At 35.9% G+C, this 18312-nt stretch overlaps 1 protein-coding gene across 4 annotated transcripts in view; it reads left to right on the top strand.

The window, feature by feature from the left end:
- The window catches only part of PTPRF (protein tyrosine phosphatase receptor type F), a 496653-nt gene that overhangs the window by 392450 nt on the left and 85891 nt on the right, over positions 1-18312 (top strand). For all 4 annotated transcript variants that reach the window (XM_053693596.1, XM_053693597.1, XM_053693598.1 and 1 more), the window contains exon 6: positions 14101-14211. In XM_053693596.1, the coding sequence (XP_053549571.1) occupies positions 14101-14211 (111 nt within the window). The remainder of the gene's footprint in view (positions 1-14100; positions 14212-18312) is intronic.

The following is an 18312-nucleotide window of genomic DNA, read 5'->3' as shown; positions in this document are numbered from 1 at the left end:
GTCGGTTCTCTAAAAGGTCAGATTTCTGCATTATCTTTTTTGTTGTTCAAGCGTCTGGCAGATGTGCAAGATGTTCAATCTTTTTGTCAGGCCCTGGTCAGAAGCAGGCCTGTGTTTACGTCTGTTACTTCTCCTTGGAGCCTTATCCTTGTTCTTCAAGTTTTGCAGCAGGCTTCGTTTGAGCCAATGCATTCCATAGATATTAAGTTGTTATCTTGGAGGGTTTTGTTTCTTATTGCTATCTCTTTTGCTCGGAGAGTCTCGGAACTCTCGGCTTTGCAATATGATTCGCCTTACCTTATCTTTTATGCTATTACGCTGGTTCTTTGTACTAGGTTAGGTTTTCTTTCTAAAGTGGTTTCAGATAGAAATATTAATCAGGAACTTGTTCCTTCTCTATGTCCTAATCCTTCTTCTCATAAGGAGCTTTTGTTGCACAACTTGGATGTTGTGCATGCTTTAAAATTCTACCTGCATGGGATGAAGGATTTTCGCCTGTCCCCTGGCCTGTTTGTTTGTTTCTCTGGAAAGTGTAAAGGTCAGAAGGCTACTGCTACTTCTTTTTCTCTCTGGTTGAGAATTATAACTTGTTTTTCTTATAAAACGGCTGGTCAGCAGCCTCCTGGGAGAATTAGAGCTTATTCCACTAGGGCTATCTCCTTTTCTTGGGTTTTTTAAATAAAGATTTTGTGGAACAGATTTGCAAGGCTGCAACTTGGTCCTCTCTTCATACTTTTTCCAAATTTTCCAAATTTGATACTTTTGCCTCAGCTGAGGCCTCTTTTGGGAGAAGTGTTCTTCAAGCGGTGGTGCCTTCTGTTTAGATCTGCCTGTCTTGTTCTCCCTCCCTATTCATTCCGTGTCCTCTAGCTTGGGTATTGGTTCCCAGTAATTGATGATGGTGTGGATTCTCCATATCTTAGGAAAGAAAACAAAATGTATGCTTACCTGATAAATGTATTTCTTTCTAGATATGGAGAGTCCACAACCCCACCCTTAAATTTAAGACCGTTATTTTTTTACTAAACCTCAGGCACTTCTACACCTTTGTGTTATTCCTTTTTTCCCTTTTCCTTTTAGTCGAATGAGTGTGGATTATGGGTAGGGGAGTGACACTTAACAGCTCTGCTGTGGTGCTCTTTGCCGCCTCCTGTTGGCCAGGAGTGATATTCCCACTAGTAATTGATGACGTTGTGGACTCTCCATATCTGGAAAGAATGAAATTTATCAGGTAAGCATACATTTAGTTTTTTTTTATATCTACCCCTCATAACCTTGTCTCATGGCACAAGGTAACTCCTTAGAAGTTTGCAGCTCCCTTCAGTGGCAATCAAAGTGTTAAATAAGTTCTAGCCCTTTATAGAAGCCAAAGGATTAACAGGCACCCCAGCCAGAGAGTATGAGCTGTTTATTTTGATCATTGGCCCAGTCCAGCAATGTAAGAGTTATCAATCAATACTCTTGCTCCTAAAGTTTTAAATTCTTCAAGAGACTAGATGAACGGCTTTGAAGTAATCAGGTTGAATTTCCCACTTGTATATGTTTTATTCCCAGTGCCAGCCGGGGCTGCAGGGCATCAGATGTCTGACGGTCTCTGAAAATCAATGTTAAGTGCTTTGAAATACAGCTTTCTTCAGTAATCTTGTGTTTATTTAACCCCCTGTGTTACATGCATCTATATAGCAGCAAATGTGTTCTGCCCTTATTCGGTCTGCTATTGCAATCTTTATTCTTACAGGGGTACGAGACTGAGCTAAGTTGGCATGGGACCCATGCTTTTCTATTTTGATATCTTTTAAATCTTGAATAAAAATGCTCAAATGTCTTAAAAAAAACAATTGCTTGTTACTTGCCTTGCACTGGCTGCTGCACCCCCTGGGTTTGTGTATTTATATCACAAAAGAGACTGTTTAGTATAGAAATCAGCTATAAAATATTCATTTTAAGCCCGGGGAATCTTGCGCGTATGAGTGGAACATCCGTAAGTCAAATTGTCCTCAGACTGGACCATATCTATGTCACTGAATTTATGCAGACTCGCGAGTAACCTGGCATAATGATATGTTCATCTTTTTATTAGATTTTATATAAATAATTAAAGGGACATGAAACCCAAAATGTTGCTTTCATGATTCAGATGGAGCATCAATTCTAAATAACTTTCTATTTTACTATTATCACATTTTCTTTATTCTCTTGGTATCTTTTGTTGAAAAGCACGGACGTAAGCTCAGGAGTGTGCACGTGTCTGGAGCACTATATGGCAGTGGTTTTGCAAGACTGTTATCTGTTTGCAAGAGTACTAGAGGGCAGCACTACTTCCTACCATATAGTGCTCTAGACACCTAGCTAGGTATCTCTTCAACAAAGAATACATTGTGAATAATGCAAATGTAATAATAATAATATAAATAATATTTTTGTTTTCTAATTGTATGCTCTGTGTGAATCCCAAAAGAAGATTTTTAAGTTCATATCCCTTTAAACAACTAATATAACCTAAACAATAATCTGTATATCATTCTCAGGCTGATATTTGCTTTTACATTATTCTATCAGACAATTATTTAGTGTTTAACCTTTTAAAGCCGTTTTGGCGTTTTATTCCGTCCTAACCGTGCTGGGCTTTAGCGCCGTTAGGACGGAATAAAACGTCCTAGCCATTTGGCTGTCCTGAAGCTGTTCCTGGATCTGATTGCGGTCTGGAGGGCGTGCCTAGTGTCCTACGGATGCCCCCCAACCCAATCCCATAACTGAAATCTCGCAATCTCGTACACGATCGCGGGATTTAAATTTGTCTACATTGGAACGTTGTTCCGTTATAGACAAATTGACCCTGTCACGAAAGGGGTAAGGTCCCTTTAAGGTGCTAAGTCATCATAAGTATTTGGAGAATCAAATTAATAAAATGAAAGAAAATGGCTTTTTTTTGGCTACATGATAGAGTTACAGACGCTGATATTTTAGAATGTAATTTCTATCATTTTTTTCTCTAGTGAAAATGGCTGAAATACAATGCTAAAAACCTTCACATTTATGCTATTGATTACCAAAAAAAGCTTTTTTTTTTTTTTTTTGAGAAAATTAGAACTTTCAAATCTAATAGTAAACGAGCCGCCATGTGTCTGATGCACTTAGCACCTCCGGTTATTGATGCATACAGAAGCTGCTTGAAATTGTCAAATAACAGATGATTATACTAATGTACAAGAAAGTATTAAGTTCTTACCTGTGACTATAAAGTTAACAATAAATGATCAATTACAATCAATATATTACCTCTATAATTCTATGGCAGGTGTAAGTCTGGTGGTTATTGAAGCTATCCTGATCATTAATTGCCAAATGAACAAAAACTGTTATTTTAACTCTTTGGCCGCACTCTCAAGCATCCAAAAGGACCAAGATTGTGTGCTGGGAAATTTCAAAACACTGCAAAGTCTCAGAGGAGAGAATTGTGCTGTAATACAAAGTACAGACCAGAACAGCACATATAACCTACATATAAGTTCTTTAAAGGATTACCTTCTGTTATAATTTTTAAGCTAAACAACTAACATATTAAAGTTAATAAACATTAATTAAAACCTACTGACCTATATTTTTTCCAAAACGAAGTTTCATAAAGTTCTAAAAGTTATATCTTTTATTCACCGATGATGTCACGTTATCCTGCCCACTATTTTCAGCACTGCATGTTCAAAATACTTAAACCAATAACTTTGTGTTTAAAGCGCCATTTTGAAACCTAGGTATTGTAAACGGATTGGTACAGAGCAAAGGATACCCACGGAGTGGGTTTGGAAAACAATTAAATTTGCAGACAAGATTTCTGATATACGGTAGAGATATGTTAATGAAATGCTATTGATAAAAAGCGTATTTGGGGTAGTTAGTTAGTAATAGGCATAGAAAATATTTACTTACAGTGGCCCTTTAAGAGAGTAGAATATGAACCCAGTTTTTGCCAGATAGAAATAGCTTGTAAAGACTTGACCAGTGGCACAAGCATAAATTTTAGGTTTTTATTGAGTTAGCAGCATAGAAAATAATATTATTATTAGGCGTCACCCATACTTAACCTTTTCAATACCAGCATCATTCTTATTTTATTGTGACGATGACCGCATATAAATGTAAATGCCACAGCATCAGGGCCGCTATCTCTTGCTCCCTGGAGGCGAAGAAGACATTTTATTATACAGGTAGTGATAAAGCACAGAGGAGTCTTGCACAACCCCTGGGAATAGCATTGGGCATCTTCAGAGAACTCTCTAGACTTGATAGCTAACCGGCTGTGTGCACACAGTGTGTAGTAATACAGTGCTACTGTGCCATTCTGGTCTAAATCTTGTGAACAACATTCCTGCAGAATCCTGTAACATCCACTTATGTGGACTAAAAGGCCAATAATTATTTGGAGTAACTTTTTGTTTACTGTTTTACTAATGTGCCAGCAACCATTTGTTTTAATTCTATATACGCTTACCAAGCATACACACACTATGTACATGCACACATGCAGACACTACATACACACATAGCAAACACACACACACAGAGACTATATACAGGGAGTGCAGAATTATTAGGCAAATGAGTATTTTGACCACATCATCCTCTTTATGCATGTTGTCTTACTCCAAGCTGTATAGGCTCGAAAGCCTACTACCAATTAAGCATATTAGGTGATGTGCATCTCTGTAATGAGAAGGGGTGTGGTCTAATGACATCAACACCCTATATCAGGTGTGCATAATTATTAGGCAACTTCCTTTCCTTTGGCAAAATGGGTCAAAAGAAGGACTTGACAGGCTCAGAAAAGTCAAAAATAGTGAGATATCTTGCAGAGGGATGCAGCACTCTTAAAATTGCAAAGCTTCTGAAGCGTGATCATCGAACAATCAAGCGTTTCATTCAAAATAGTCAACAGGAAATGAGAGTGAGTCTTGATGGGCCATATGGATGGGCCCGTGGCTGGATTGGTAAAGGGCAGAGAGCTCCAGTCCGACTCAGACGCCAGCAAGGTGGAGGTGGAGTACTGGTTTGGGCTGGTATCATTAAAGATGAGCTTGTGGGGCCTTTTCGGGTTGAGGATGGAGTCAAGCTCAACTCCCAGTCCTACTGCCAGTTTCTGAAAGACACCTTCTTCAAGCAGTGGTACAGGAAGAAGTCTGCATCCTTCAAGAAAAACATGATTTTCATGCAGGACAATGCTCCATCACACGGGTCCAAGTACTCCACAGCGTGGCTGGCAAGAAAGGGTATAAAAGAAGAAAATCTAATGACATGGCCTCCTTGTTCACCTGATCTGAACCCCATTGAGAACCTGTGGTCCATCATTAAATGTGAGATTTACAAGGAGGGAAAACAGTACACCTCTCTGAACAGTGTCTGGGAGGCTGTGGTTGCTGCTGCACGCAATGTTGATGATGAACAGATCAAAACACTGACAGAATCCATGGATGGCAGGCTTTTGAGTGTCCTTGCAAAGAAAGGTGGCTATATTGGTCACTGATTTGTTTTTGTTTTGTTTTTGAATGTCAGAAATGTATATTTGTGAATGTTGAGATGTTATATTGGTTTCACTGGTAAAAATAAATAATTGAAATGGGTATATATTTGTTTTTTGTTAAGTTGCCTAATAATTATGCACAGTAATAGTCACCTGCACACACAGATATCCCCCTAAAATAGCTATAACTAAAAACAAACTAAAAACTACTTCCAAAACTATTCAGCTTTGATATTAATGAGTTTTTTGGGTTCATTGAGAACATGGTTGTTGTTCAATAATAAAATTAATCCTCAAAAATACAACTTGCCTAATAATTCTGCACTCCCTGTACATGCACACACTCACACTACATACACACATATAAATCACACACACACACTATATACATGCACACATGCAGACACTACATACACACATATCAAACAAACACACACACACACAATATACATGCACAGATGCAGACACTACATACACACACACTATATACATGCACACACTACATACACACATATCAAACACACACACTATATACATGCACACACTACATGCACACATACCAAACACATACACTATATACATGCACACATGCAGACACTACATACACACATATTAAACACACACACTATATACATGCACACATGCAGACACTACATACACATATATCAAACACACACTATATACATGCAGATACTACATACACACATATCAAACACACACACAATATACATGCACACATGCACACACTACATACACACATATCAAACACACACTATATACATGCACACATGCAGACACTACATACACACATATCAAACACACACTATATACATGCACACATATCAAACACACACACAGACACACACACTATATGCATGCACACATGCAGACACTACATACACACATATCAACCACACACACATGCAGACACTACATACACACATATCAACCACACACACACTATATACATGCTCACATGCAGACACTACATACACATATCAACCACACACACACTATATACATGCTCACATGCAGACACTACATACACACATATCAACCACACACACACGATATACATGCACACATGCAGACACTACATACACACATATCAACCACACACACACACGATATACATGCACACATGCAGACACTACATACACACATATCAAACACACACACACGATATACATGCACACACTACATACACACATATCAAACACACACACTATATACATGCACACATGCAGACACTACATATACCAAACATGCACACAATACACACACTATACACACATACCAAAAACACACTAATGCAGACACTACATACACACACTATATACATGCAGACATAGACATACCAAACACACATATATATATATATATTTTTATCTGTTTTAGATTATTGTTTGATGCAGAATTCTGTGTTTTTAGAGGGTGTTTTTCTCAGTAAAACACTGTATATAATACAGGGGAGGAGAATTAATACTGTCACAGGTATTTGCTATGCTATTTTAAGGCAAGTGAGTGCAGAGGGAGTACACGATTTTAAGCACTTCCTAAATCTTTTGGGCTTTGAGATGCATATAATAGCATTGGCAATACCCTATTCTTGTGTCTTAGAAGCATCCTTCATGCACTGCTGTTTCAGAGAGAGAAGGGCAGAACTGAGCTCTTCTGAATCATTAAATAATTGTCAGTTGCCATTTACCTTATAAACTGATAGTACAATTTTTAAAAAAATGAAATATATAGCAGAGTTTTAACCTTTTGTTCTGCCAAACTACAAAAACATTTGTTTGTTTGTTTTTTTCCCTGGGAAACAATAATTTTTTTAAAAAATAACCCTTAAATTAAATGTAGAAATGTGGAAGAATTTGGCTTAGCGGGTAAGTGCACAATGCAGAGCTCTCGTGTCTCCATGGCGACCGCATTGCACAACTAATCTCCCTCATGTGAGAAATCCGTTTAAGTACAGTTTGATATTGTTCTGGCAAAGCTGCATGGAAATATTGGCTTGGAAATGCCGAAAACTGTGCCGCGTTGTGTAAAATATTATTTTAAGGTTAAGAATTTGTAACATTACTGTGTGTAATGTTATTATTTAGCAACTGTTTTAATTTTATATTTGCAAATAACTTTATGTATTATTAAAGGGGGGGGTTATGATATACAAATTGAAATCCTAAAGCCACCTGCCAAAAATGACCCCATAATGCATTTAGGCTGGCTGAGCGTCATGGGAAATGTAGTTCCAAAACATCTGGGGTGCCAACGTTTGACCCCTGCATAAAGGGACAGTAAATTTAAACATTTCCCATCTTGTATATGAACAAGAGGCAAATAGACAAGGTAAGTATTTTTGTAGGAAATGTGCCATTGAAGTTGGCTACTCTCTAGAAATAAATTGCTCAGTGGCTGATAGGAAATATTCCCAGGGATATATTAGTGGACACTTACATGATTTAAGTAAGCTTGGGGGGAAAAATAGTTTTACTCTGGACATAAATATATATTTTTTAAAAAGAGCCTCCCTTGTATGCTACAAAGAAAACAAATGTAATATTACCTTAAATGAATTGGTGGATTGTCCATTGCAGCCAGCCCAGATAAGCTGCTTTTAAATACAGTTGGTATTTGACAATATAGCCCTTTGCAATGTTTTTTATTTTCTGCCATGGGGATTTCTCATTCATTATACTCATTGTTCTTTTCTACAGCGTTCTCTTTTAAAATGTGCTGTATAGTGTTAATATTATGCAATCTGTTGTCCATCTACATTGTGAGTGCATTTGTTAATTGCAACATAAAGAAATCACTACTGAACAAAACACACTTGCAGGCGTTCTCACTAAAATAGCAAACTAATCAAAAAATGTGTGTTTTTTGTTTTGTTTTCCTCCCTTTAAAATGACTTTCTTCTTTCCTAAATATGTACCAGATTGTTTTATTTTAAATGTGTACCAATTAAATAATAAATAAGTAGATCTAAAATCAAACCTAATTGCTCCAATGTACAGTGTTCAGCACATGAAATACAGATTAGTCTCTGCAATGTGCCTTTAAGTGTTTTTTTGCTTTGAATTAAAGTGACGCAAAACCAAAACATTTTCTTGCATGATTCAGATAGAAATTACACTTTCAAACAACTTTCAAATTTACTTGTTTCTTTCTATTGGTATCCTTTAATTAAAAGAATACCTAGGTAGGCACAGGGAGCTAGCTGCTGATTGGTGGCTGCAATCTTTACCTCTTGTAATTGGCTTACTGTTGCATTGCTGATCCTTCAATAAAGGATACAAAGAAAATGAAGCAACATTGATAATAGAAGTAAATTGGAAAGTTCTATCTGAATCATTAAAGGAAAATATTGTGTTTCATGTCCCTTTAATGACTAATTCTGTCCACATTAGGAATTTGTCACCTGTTTGGGTTTTATTAATACTAAACCACTAACAAGCACTTCTGCCTGGGGCACACTAAACCTGTCTGTTGTGTTACTCTGCTTTATTATTCCTGCCACTCTAATACAATCCTGCCTGGCAGTTAACCCCTTCACGTTCCTCAGACTATGGTCGTGATGGGGTTAACAACCCAAGCTGCTATCCTCTCTCTCTATCCTTTTCTTGTTACTAACAGCCTCTTTCTAATCTTGTTTGCATTCAAATTACCTCACCAGGTGGTACACCAATCAGAGGTAAGGATGCTGGGACGTCCCTCCAGCTGACCTATCACGTCATTGTCCTCTTGCTTAACCTCTGAACTCATAACTCGTCAGTACTGTGGTATCCCCCTTCCTTACCATCCACACTCATATCAGTTGTCGTGGATGTTTTTGTAGTTTTCCATCTCATACAGAGCTGATGAAGGAGATAAAAGACCCCCAACAACACTTATTATAAACATAAAGATGTCTTACTGATCAGATCTCATGAAAGTGTCACCAGTTCTAGCTCCTGTAGCATTAAAACAGTGCTCAGCACAACATTCAACTCAGCATTTACTTACTTGATTCACATAGGGCTTCAATTTGTAGTGGAAGCAAAAACAAAAACATTGCAGTTTACATCTATTATCAAATGTATTTGTTTTCTTGGTATCCTTCTGAAAAGCATACGCAAGTATGCTCAGAAAGTGCACATGTCACTATATGGCAGCAGATGTGTAACAATATTAGTAGCAATGTTAAACATGGATTGCTGTTGCTATCTAGTGTTTAAAAGTATGTAACATTGTTACAAAACATTAATACAGTACTGCTGCCATAGAGTGTTCAAGACACATGCACAAGCCTATGCTCTTTAACAAAGTATACCAAGAGAACAAATTGATAATAGAAGCAAATTGGAAAGTATATATATTGCTTTCTGAATCATCCCACCTCTTTATGCCCTAAAATATAAGGATGTAGGTATTTATAAAATTACCCTACACCGTTTACTAGTAACTGATGGTTTTCCACCTTTAGAGATAGATAGATAGATAGATAGATAGATAGATAGATAGATAGATAGGTAGGTAGGTAAGTAGATAGATAGGTAGGTAGATAGATAGATGATAAATAGATAGGTAAAGTTGCAGTCACCATTGTCTCCTCTATAAGACATATGGTCTGTGATTGGAGCACACACATATATATCTGCTTCTTATTTGCTTACCACCTGTACCTTCATTTGGATTGACACAGAAGCACAGCTTTTGCTTGGGTTAAACACATAATTCTCTGACAAAATAGAGCATTTCATTTTACAATAAATTGTCCCTTTTACTTATAACTCAGTTTTCAAGATAATTATTCATATTTTAAAAACTTAAACTAATCCCAGCATCTCTAGTTTGCAACACAAAGGGTAAAGCAAATCTAAAAAAAAAAATACAATATGCTTTTTTTTCTCCCATATTTGCTTCAAAAGTAATAATTGCATTCATTTTCCTAGAGATACATTTTCCTAAAGCATGTATAGTTAGCAATGCCTTTACTAGACCAATGTCTATTGGTTATTTATAGATGAAGCTAATATCTTTCAAGCTACACAACTTTACAATGGTGCGAAGAACCATTGTCCAATGGGATTCCGGACATTTGTTGCTGCAATATATTACAATGAACAAGTACTGATGTAAAATAATCAATTTTACTAATGAAAGCAAAGTGCTTTATTAACCACTGACATCACATTGTCACTACTACGTCTTAATTTGAGTTTTCCTCCTTACGCAGATCTTTATTAATGCACTAAAGTCATTGCTACATCATAGGTTTGCTACATGAATTTTCTATTACCTGGTGTTCAAACATCAGTCATTTTTTCCTGTAATAACCTTATCAAGCCCATTTAACAATAAAATCACCAAAGAAATGCCCTGAGTAGGATAAAGTAGAAAAAGCTTGTTCTATAATACAAATTCTCTTTATTTAAATAATTTTTGGTGTATCCCTTTAATTTTGTCACTAACTTCTGTTTCCTTTTGATAAATGATTCTGTTAAAGAAAATAGTCAAACAAAACATTTATTGTCTTGTTTGCAAACGACCCTGTCAATAACCAGCAAACTGTATGTCCTTCCCATAACTAAAATACAAACTAACCATCTGTCCGGCACTCTGCCTTTTCAATGCTGAGTTTGTTGCTATCAAATATGTATTGGTCTTGGGGTACCAAATAAACAGTCATTTTACACAATATTCACTATTTCACCAGTGTTTTATAAAAAAACCAAGGAGCAGTTCTTAACCAATAGTGCTTTTTTATATTAAAACCTTATGATGGCATTTTGTGTATTAATGACAATGGTGTGGACAAGCCAGGTGTAATTTAAGTAGTATTTAGAAGGTTCTTGATAATGTTATGACCTAAAGTTTGCTTGTTCACCTGCTTTATAAATAATGAAAATTACAGAACCAACAGATAAACTGTAAATAAGTTTATACCTTATAGAAAATACATGTTAAAGGGACACTGTACCCAAAATTTTTCTTTCGTGATTCAGATTGAGCATGAAATTTTAAGCAACTTTCTAATTTACTCCTATTATCAAATTTTCTTTATTCTCTTGGAATCTTTATTTGAAATGCAAGAATGTAAGTTTAGATGCCAGCCCATTTTTGGTGAACAACCTGGGTTGTCCTTGCTGATTGGTGGATAAATTCATCCACCAATAAAAAAGTGCTGTCCAGAGTACTGAAACCAAAAAAAAGCTTAGATGCCTTCTTTTTCAAATAATGATAGCAAGAGAATGAAGAAAAATCGATAATAGGAGTAAATTAGAAAGTTGCTTAAAATTGCATGCTCTTTCTGAATTACAAAAGAAAATATTTGGGTTCAGTGTCCCTTTAAGTTGCTAAACTACAGATTCATTTTTAATGTTTAAAAACATGCAAACAAATAAAATGCTTGATAGAAATGTGCACGTTCTATGCAGAATATTTAATGCATACAATTAGATTATGATGCTCAGGACTTATGGTATCATTATTACATAGTCACTCCATCCATTTCTTCCTCAGCAGTGGTACAAAACCTTTTTTTTCCTGATGCAGCTTTTATTGCTGTCTTACTATGTAAAATAATTTAGAAATAGTTTTACTTACATGGGTTGGAGAAATAAATAGAGTGTTACATTTGCAAGAGTTTATCAAGGCCGAATGACAAATTAAATTCTAAATCATTATTAGATTTGATTCACATATAATTATAAAAATACCTCTCACAGATCTCTCAAAACCCCAGAAATGTCACTAGTTGATGTTTTGATCACTATGGTTTTGCTGAGAAATACAAGGGGGCCCATGGAACAGGTTGTGTACCACTGTTCTAGAATATCCACTGTTTGCAAAACGTTCATGACACATACAGCACACCCTGTGTTTGTTTGGTTGCACGGTTTGGTCATCGTATTTAAAGATGTTATATCCTTATATGTATTTCTATGGATATGTAAACATTCGCCTAACCAACTTATTATTTAGTGCATATATTGTAATGCCATATTTTCTGTCAAGGAAAAGTATATAAAATAGCAGTCTTGTATTAGCATATTATCATACAAATAATGTTCTTTATATACAGAGTTTTCCTCTGTGCATTCTGGTTTCTGTAAAATCGTACAGCATTTTCGGTGATAAGTGAAAAAAATGGTCTACTCTGAGTAGCCTCTGGGGAATATCTAACCTAGACAAATATATTCGGCCACCTTCTGCCACCAGCTTTACGCTAAAGTGTGATATTTATAGCAACCTTTTCTGTATCAATGTGATTTTGAGCTGGAAGCAATTCACCACCCACAAACCTCTTGCTTATAGAATTACTGGTTTCTTTTTAGGCTTCTTTAGAGCACTAAAAATACTGTTAAGTTGATATTGATGCGTATTGTAGCATCATTATGTTTTAAAGGAGAAGCGTCTAATCCAGAGCCCAGGGTGCACCAGGGGCAAAGCCTATCCATTTTTCTATATTCCAGTAAAAAGGACCTGGGTATGCAGACTAGAATTCTGCCACAGATATAGCATTAAGGAGCCACAAGCCTTATCATAGCACACACTGACAAGAAAATCAATATTTACCATTTTCACACATGAACACAAAACGCAAGTACCAAAAGGACTTAGAGCAAGCTGAGGCAGCTTACCATGTGATAGGGTCAGAAATAAAAGGTCAGTAGGTGTGCAGGTCAAAGGTATCTAGAGAACAAGGCTATTTGATGCAGCAGAAACAACAGGCCCTCTTCTGTGTGTGGATCCAATGTAGCTAAGTAAGGAGTGTTTTACAGGCAAGGAACATGTTAAGTTTAACCTCTGAACTGCCAGAGAGGGCAGCAGTGAAGGAGTTAACCAACAACACTAACTCCTCCCACACACTGGTTATCTGCTAATTATGCAAACCCCGCCCCCTGCCAGTCAGATTTTCCCTTGAGATTCACATTCCCAACAGTATAGGATTTATTGCCAGCTATTCATTTTGCTACTGGAATGTAATCAGACTCATACACTTTACAAAAGACTTTATATGATATTGAGCTTGTACTAAGTAAGAATTACTTTACAGAATTGTACTGTTTTATACATGATTCATAAAACATATTTAGCACCAGTTGGCTGCCCACTTACATTATTGTCAAAAGCAGCCTTGAACTTTTAGGTACCTTTCACCTCACAGTGGCATTTGAATCTCCTAGCACGTTAAAATTAGCACTTTTCGCTGCATACTTGATTCTCTGTTTTACGTTTTTTGCTCAGTAATGTGAAAGAAGAAGACGAAGGCCCCATACGTACATCTCCCTACAGGCAGTTTCACACCAGCTGATAGTAGTTCTGTGCACACTTAACAGAAGCACTTGGCAGAGATCCCTTCAGACTAATTAAAGGGCTTGTTATCATTCCCTTCTTGCAATGTAGCATTTACGCATCCTTTGCCAAGTAATGACTCTTAAATAATTTGTCTCACTTTCTGGCCGTCTTCCTCCTGAGACAATAGCTGAAAATGAAAATTTATAGTTCTTGGTAGGTTGTTGTGTCCAGTTTGTGACCACATTTTGTGTATTTATCTCTTTTTTTAACCTCTTTCTGTCCTTATGCTTTGTCTCACACAGGAGCTCTGCAGATAGAGAACAGCGAGGAATCTGACCAGGGGAAGTACGAATGTGTAGCCACCAATAGTGCTGGAACACGCTATTCTGCTCCAGCTAACCTCTACGTGCGTGGTAAGAGATGTCTCCATTCCTTCTAGGGAACACTCTTTAGAACTAATTCTATCTCTTATTTACAGCACACCAGGAGTAAACCTCTCTATACAACGGTTTTAGATCGGCTGTCTGCATATTAGTGAGCTTGTGCGTTTTCCTCTGTGTGTGTGTTTGCACACATCACTGAATGGTTAATATGCAGAGTGTTTTGTTAATCTGTATAAATTAATATTCAACATCTTGAGGAGCTGTGTGTATAATGAATGTGGTGTTGAGTAAAAGCATATGTGCGTATTGTGTTTTTTTCCATACAGCAAAATGTGCACATTTGCAGTAAAATCTGTTTTCTCTAGGTTGCTGTTCAAAGAGCTCTGTCTCAATTTTCGTTTTAACTACTAGAATTTTTACTAATCTTTTTCCTGTTTCTACATTTGGACATATACAGCTGCCCCTCTCCCATCTCATATGGCATCAGAAGGTTGCTTTTTCCCCCTATTGAAGTCAATGGAATCCAATAATTTGAACTCAATTTACGCGACTCCATAAATTAATTTCAGCTTTCCATTTGCTGTTGTTAATGTACTTAAGTTATTGCTTCCTCTACAAGACATACAAGGTTAAAATGCCCTTTACTACTAGTATTACTTAAAGGGACAGTCTACACCAAAATTTTTCTTATTTAAAAAGATAGATAATCCCTTTATTACCCATTCCCCGTTTTTGCATAACCAACACAGTTATATTAATACACTTTTTTACCTCTGTGATTACCTTGTATCTAAGCCTTTGCAGACAGCCTCCTTATCTAAGTGCCTTTGACTGACATGCAGTGTAGTCAATCAGTGAAGACTCCTAAATAACTTCACGGGAGTGAGCACAATGTTATCTATATGACACATGTGAACTAGCACAGTCTAACTGTGAAAAACTTTCAAAATGCTCTGAGCTAGGAGGCGGTTTTCAACTGTTTAGAAATCAGTTTGAGCCTAGCTAGGTTTAGCTTTTCAAAAATACCACCAAGGGAACAAAGCAAATTTGATGATAAAAGTAAATTGGAAAGTTGTTTAAAATTGCATGCCCTATCTGAATCATGAAAGTTTAGTTTTGACTAGACTGTCCCTTTAATGTGAAACTTTTTTAATACATGAAAAACACCAAAATTCAATAAGTTCATGAGTCTCATGAGAATTATATTAAAGTAAAGGTCAATTTTGACCAATTAGTGCCCGGTTTTTAATAATCCTATTAAAAACAAAGGCACTTTAATTCATCAAAAATTGACATTTCAAGCATTTTCTTCAAAAACGTACCTTTTAATCCTGACAGCCGCTGCAGCTCTTTCTCCGACTGTCGCAAGCCCTCTTCGCGGGTCCAAAATGACGAATCCGGCTTCATCCAATCACAGCGTTCCCTTAGGCCATGATCCCCCGGGGGGAAAGCCATGATTGTAGGAAGCCGGATTCGTAATTTCTGATGTAAGCAGAGGCTTCCGATGGCCAGGGGAATCGATGGAGCAGCGGTACATTTTTGAAGAAAATGCTTGAAATGTCAAATTTGATGAATTTAAGTGCCCTTGTTTTTAATAGGATTATTAAAAACCGGGCACCAATTAATCAAAATTGACCTCCACTTTAACTTTAATATTTAATATATAAAATATTTGAAATCATTAATAAAGAATGTATATATTGTTTAGCGCTGCAGAATCTGTTGGCGCTCTACAAATACCTGATAATAATAATAATAATAATAATAATAATAATAATAATAATAATAATAATAATAATAATAATAATAATAATAATAATAATAAATGTGTAAATATATTAACTAAACATAGGAGTTTGACATAGACATAAAGTAGTTATGAAATAATTTTAAATTTATTTGCATGTCAGTTGCAGCTGAGTCAATCACAGGTGAAGGTGACAAACGCAAAACAATTATTTTATACCATTGAGTTAGAGTTGCTAAGCAACTCACTGTGAGACACTCATTTTCTTCTAAAACCTACCAAATTTCTGAACATTAAAAGAAAATAAGGTTACTCTAAACAAAATTATTCTTTCACTTAGAAAATGGGATAAGGAAAAATGTAAACCTACAGCAAAATAGAAGCTGAAAACGATTTACACCAGCTCTGTTTTTGTACTAACAATGTAAATCTGACCAAGATGGCTGTTTCTACCATTAACCTCTTGAGTGCCACAGAGGGCCTTGTTAAAGACCATTATGGAAGCCAAGGGGTTTAGCAAAGATTCTTGTAATCAATATAACTAAAAAGGTTGACAAGGATAATTCATTTCCATATTATACCACTTGTAAAATTGGGAGCCACCACTTCTAGATCAATTCTGTGTCTTTAGTTTTTAATCTCCCTTTCTACCCACTCTTCTGTCTATATACGGTTCTCTTGCTAAAGGAGTCTTGAAGTGAGTAATTATGTGTATACCCAATAAACACCTCCCCCTCTGAAGCATCTTCTTCAAGTCACAAGGTACCTTTTATCAGAGCTTTATGCTTTTCACAGGGGGTATTATCCAAGGAATTCACTGTGTGTAATGTGAATGAGTTTAACATCTACAATTAAACCATCCTGGCGACACATTGATTCCAGTGTGCCACTGTTCACATGTAATTGCCTGTATTTCCCCGTTCAGATATTTCAGGGAACCTTTTGAATTTGTAAGATAGACCCCTCTGCTTCCCCCATTACTGTGTTATATATCACCAACGGTAACTATTATTAAACTGCCCTTCTGGTCAGTGTAGTTTTTATTTTGACCTGTTAATTGGAGTTCTGACTTTTTTTTTATGGTGCCACATAATTTGTTTTAAGCTTAGTCATTTTTAAAGCACTATTTTCCCCCCTGACTTGCACAGTATGCAAATTAGTGGCACCCTATGTTAATTAATGGAACTTTGAACTTGATTAGTAGGAAGGAAACCAAACTGCATGATATTACAGGACTGGAGCATTTTTAGCCACAACAAATAATAATTACCATAAAATAATCCATAGCAAACTAAAATGTAAATAAGGCATCAATTATCTTGTTTAAAAAAAAGAGTAGAGGCAAATTTTAATGCCATTTAAAAAAACACCATATGTGACAACTTAGCTATTAATACGTTATATTAACGGTTCTTCTGAATACTTTCAGCTTCGTTCCACCCGTAGCCACATTTCTTTAAGCGAATACTAACTTTATCTGTATTATTCCAGACATCAGGCATATAAATGGTTAATTTCATAAATCCATTTGTTAGCCTGTAGAGGAACAGATGAAAGTTGCCGTATAGTATTACAAAATCAGTAGTTTACCTGTGAAAATTATTCAAAGCAATAATTCTGTTTTCTGGCTGTAGTAAACCTTTAACATTTTGATGAAGTATTTTAAGAAATGCATTAATAAGTATTTAGAATAAGCTTTGCCCATCTCAGCCCCCTAGATAGATAGATAGATAGATAGATAGATGATAGATAGATAGATAGATAGATAGATAGATAGATAGACAGACAGATATATGATAGATAGATAGATAGATAGATAGATATATGATAGATAGATAGATAGATAGATATATGATAGATAGATAGTTAAAAGATAGATAGATAGATATATAGATAGATAGTAATAAGATAGATAGATAGATAGATAGATAGTAATAAGATAGATAGATAGATAGATAGATAGATAGATAGATAGATAGATAGATAAGAACTCTCAGTAAAGTGGAAAACAGCACTTTCTAGGCTCCTAATTAGGAACTGGTGAATGATTCAATGTGCTCATTAAAAATCGGGAAACAAATGTAAACAAATATAGAATGTCTGCCAAGCATTCAATTTTCCTTTTTTATATAAATATATATATTTTTCCCCATTACCATATGAAGCATTTAAATATCTGACTATTACAATTTACATGTTGATTCTCATGCACTTCAGTGTATTGGAATCATAATTCAAATATTATTCATCTTATAGAAACAGCAGAACAAATGTCAAGGGGAACATTTACCCTTTCATTCAAATATTTAAAGTTCGGGCAATCGCTTACTCCCTACTCTTGATATACTTAACAATGGGCACTGTGTGACTCCTGCATAAAGAAT

The sequence above is a fragment of the Bombina bombina genome, chromosome 10 (assembly GCF_027579735.1).
Source record: "Bombina bombina isolate aBomBom1 chromosome 10, aBomBom1.pri, whole genome shotgun sequence".
Lineage (NCBI taxonomy): Eukaryota > Metazoa > Chordata > Amphibia > Anura > Bombinatoridae > Bombina > Bombina bombina.
This window is presented reverse-complemented; position numbering and strand designations above follow the sequence as displayed.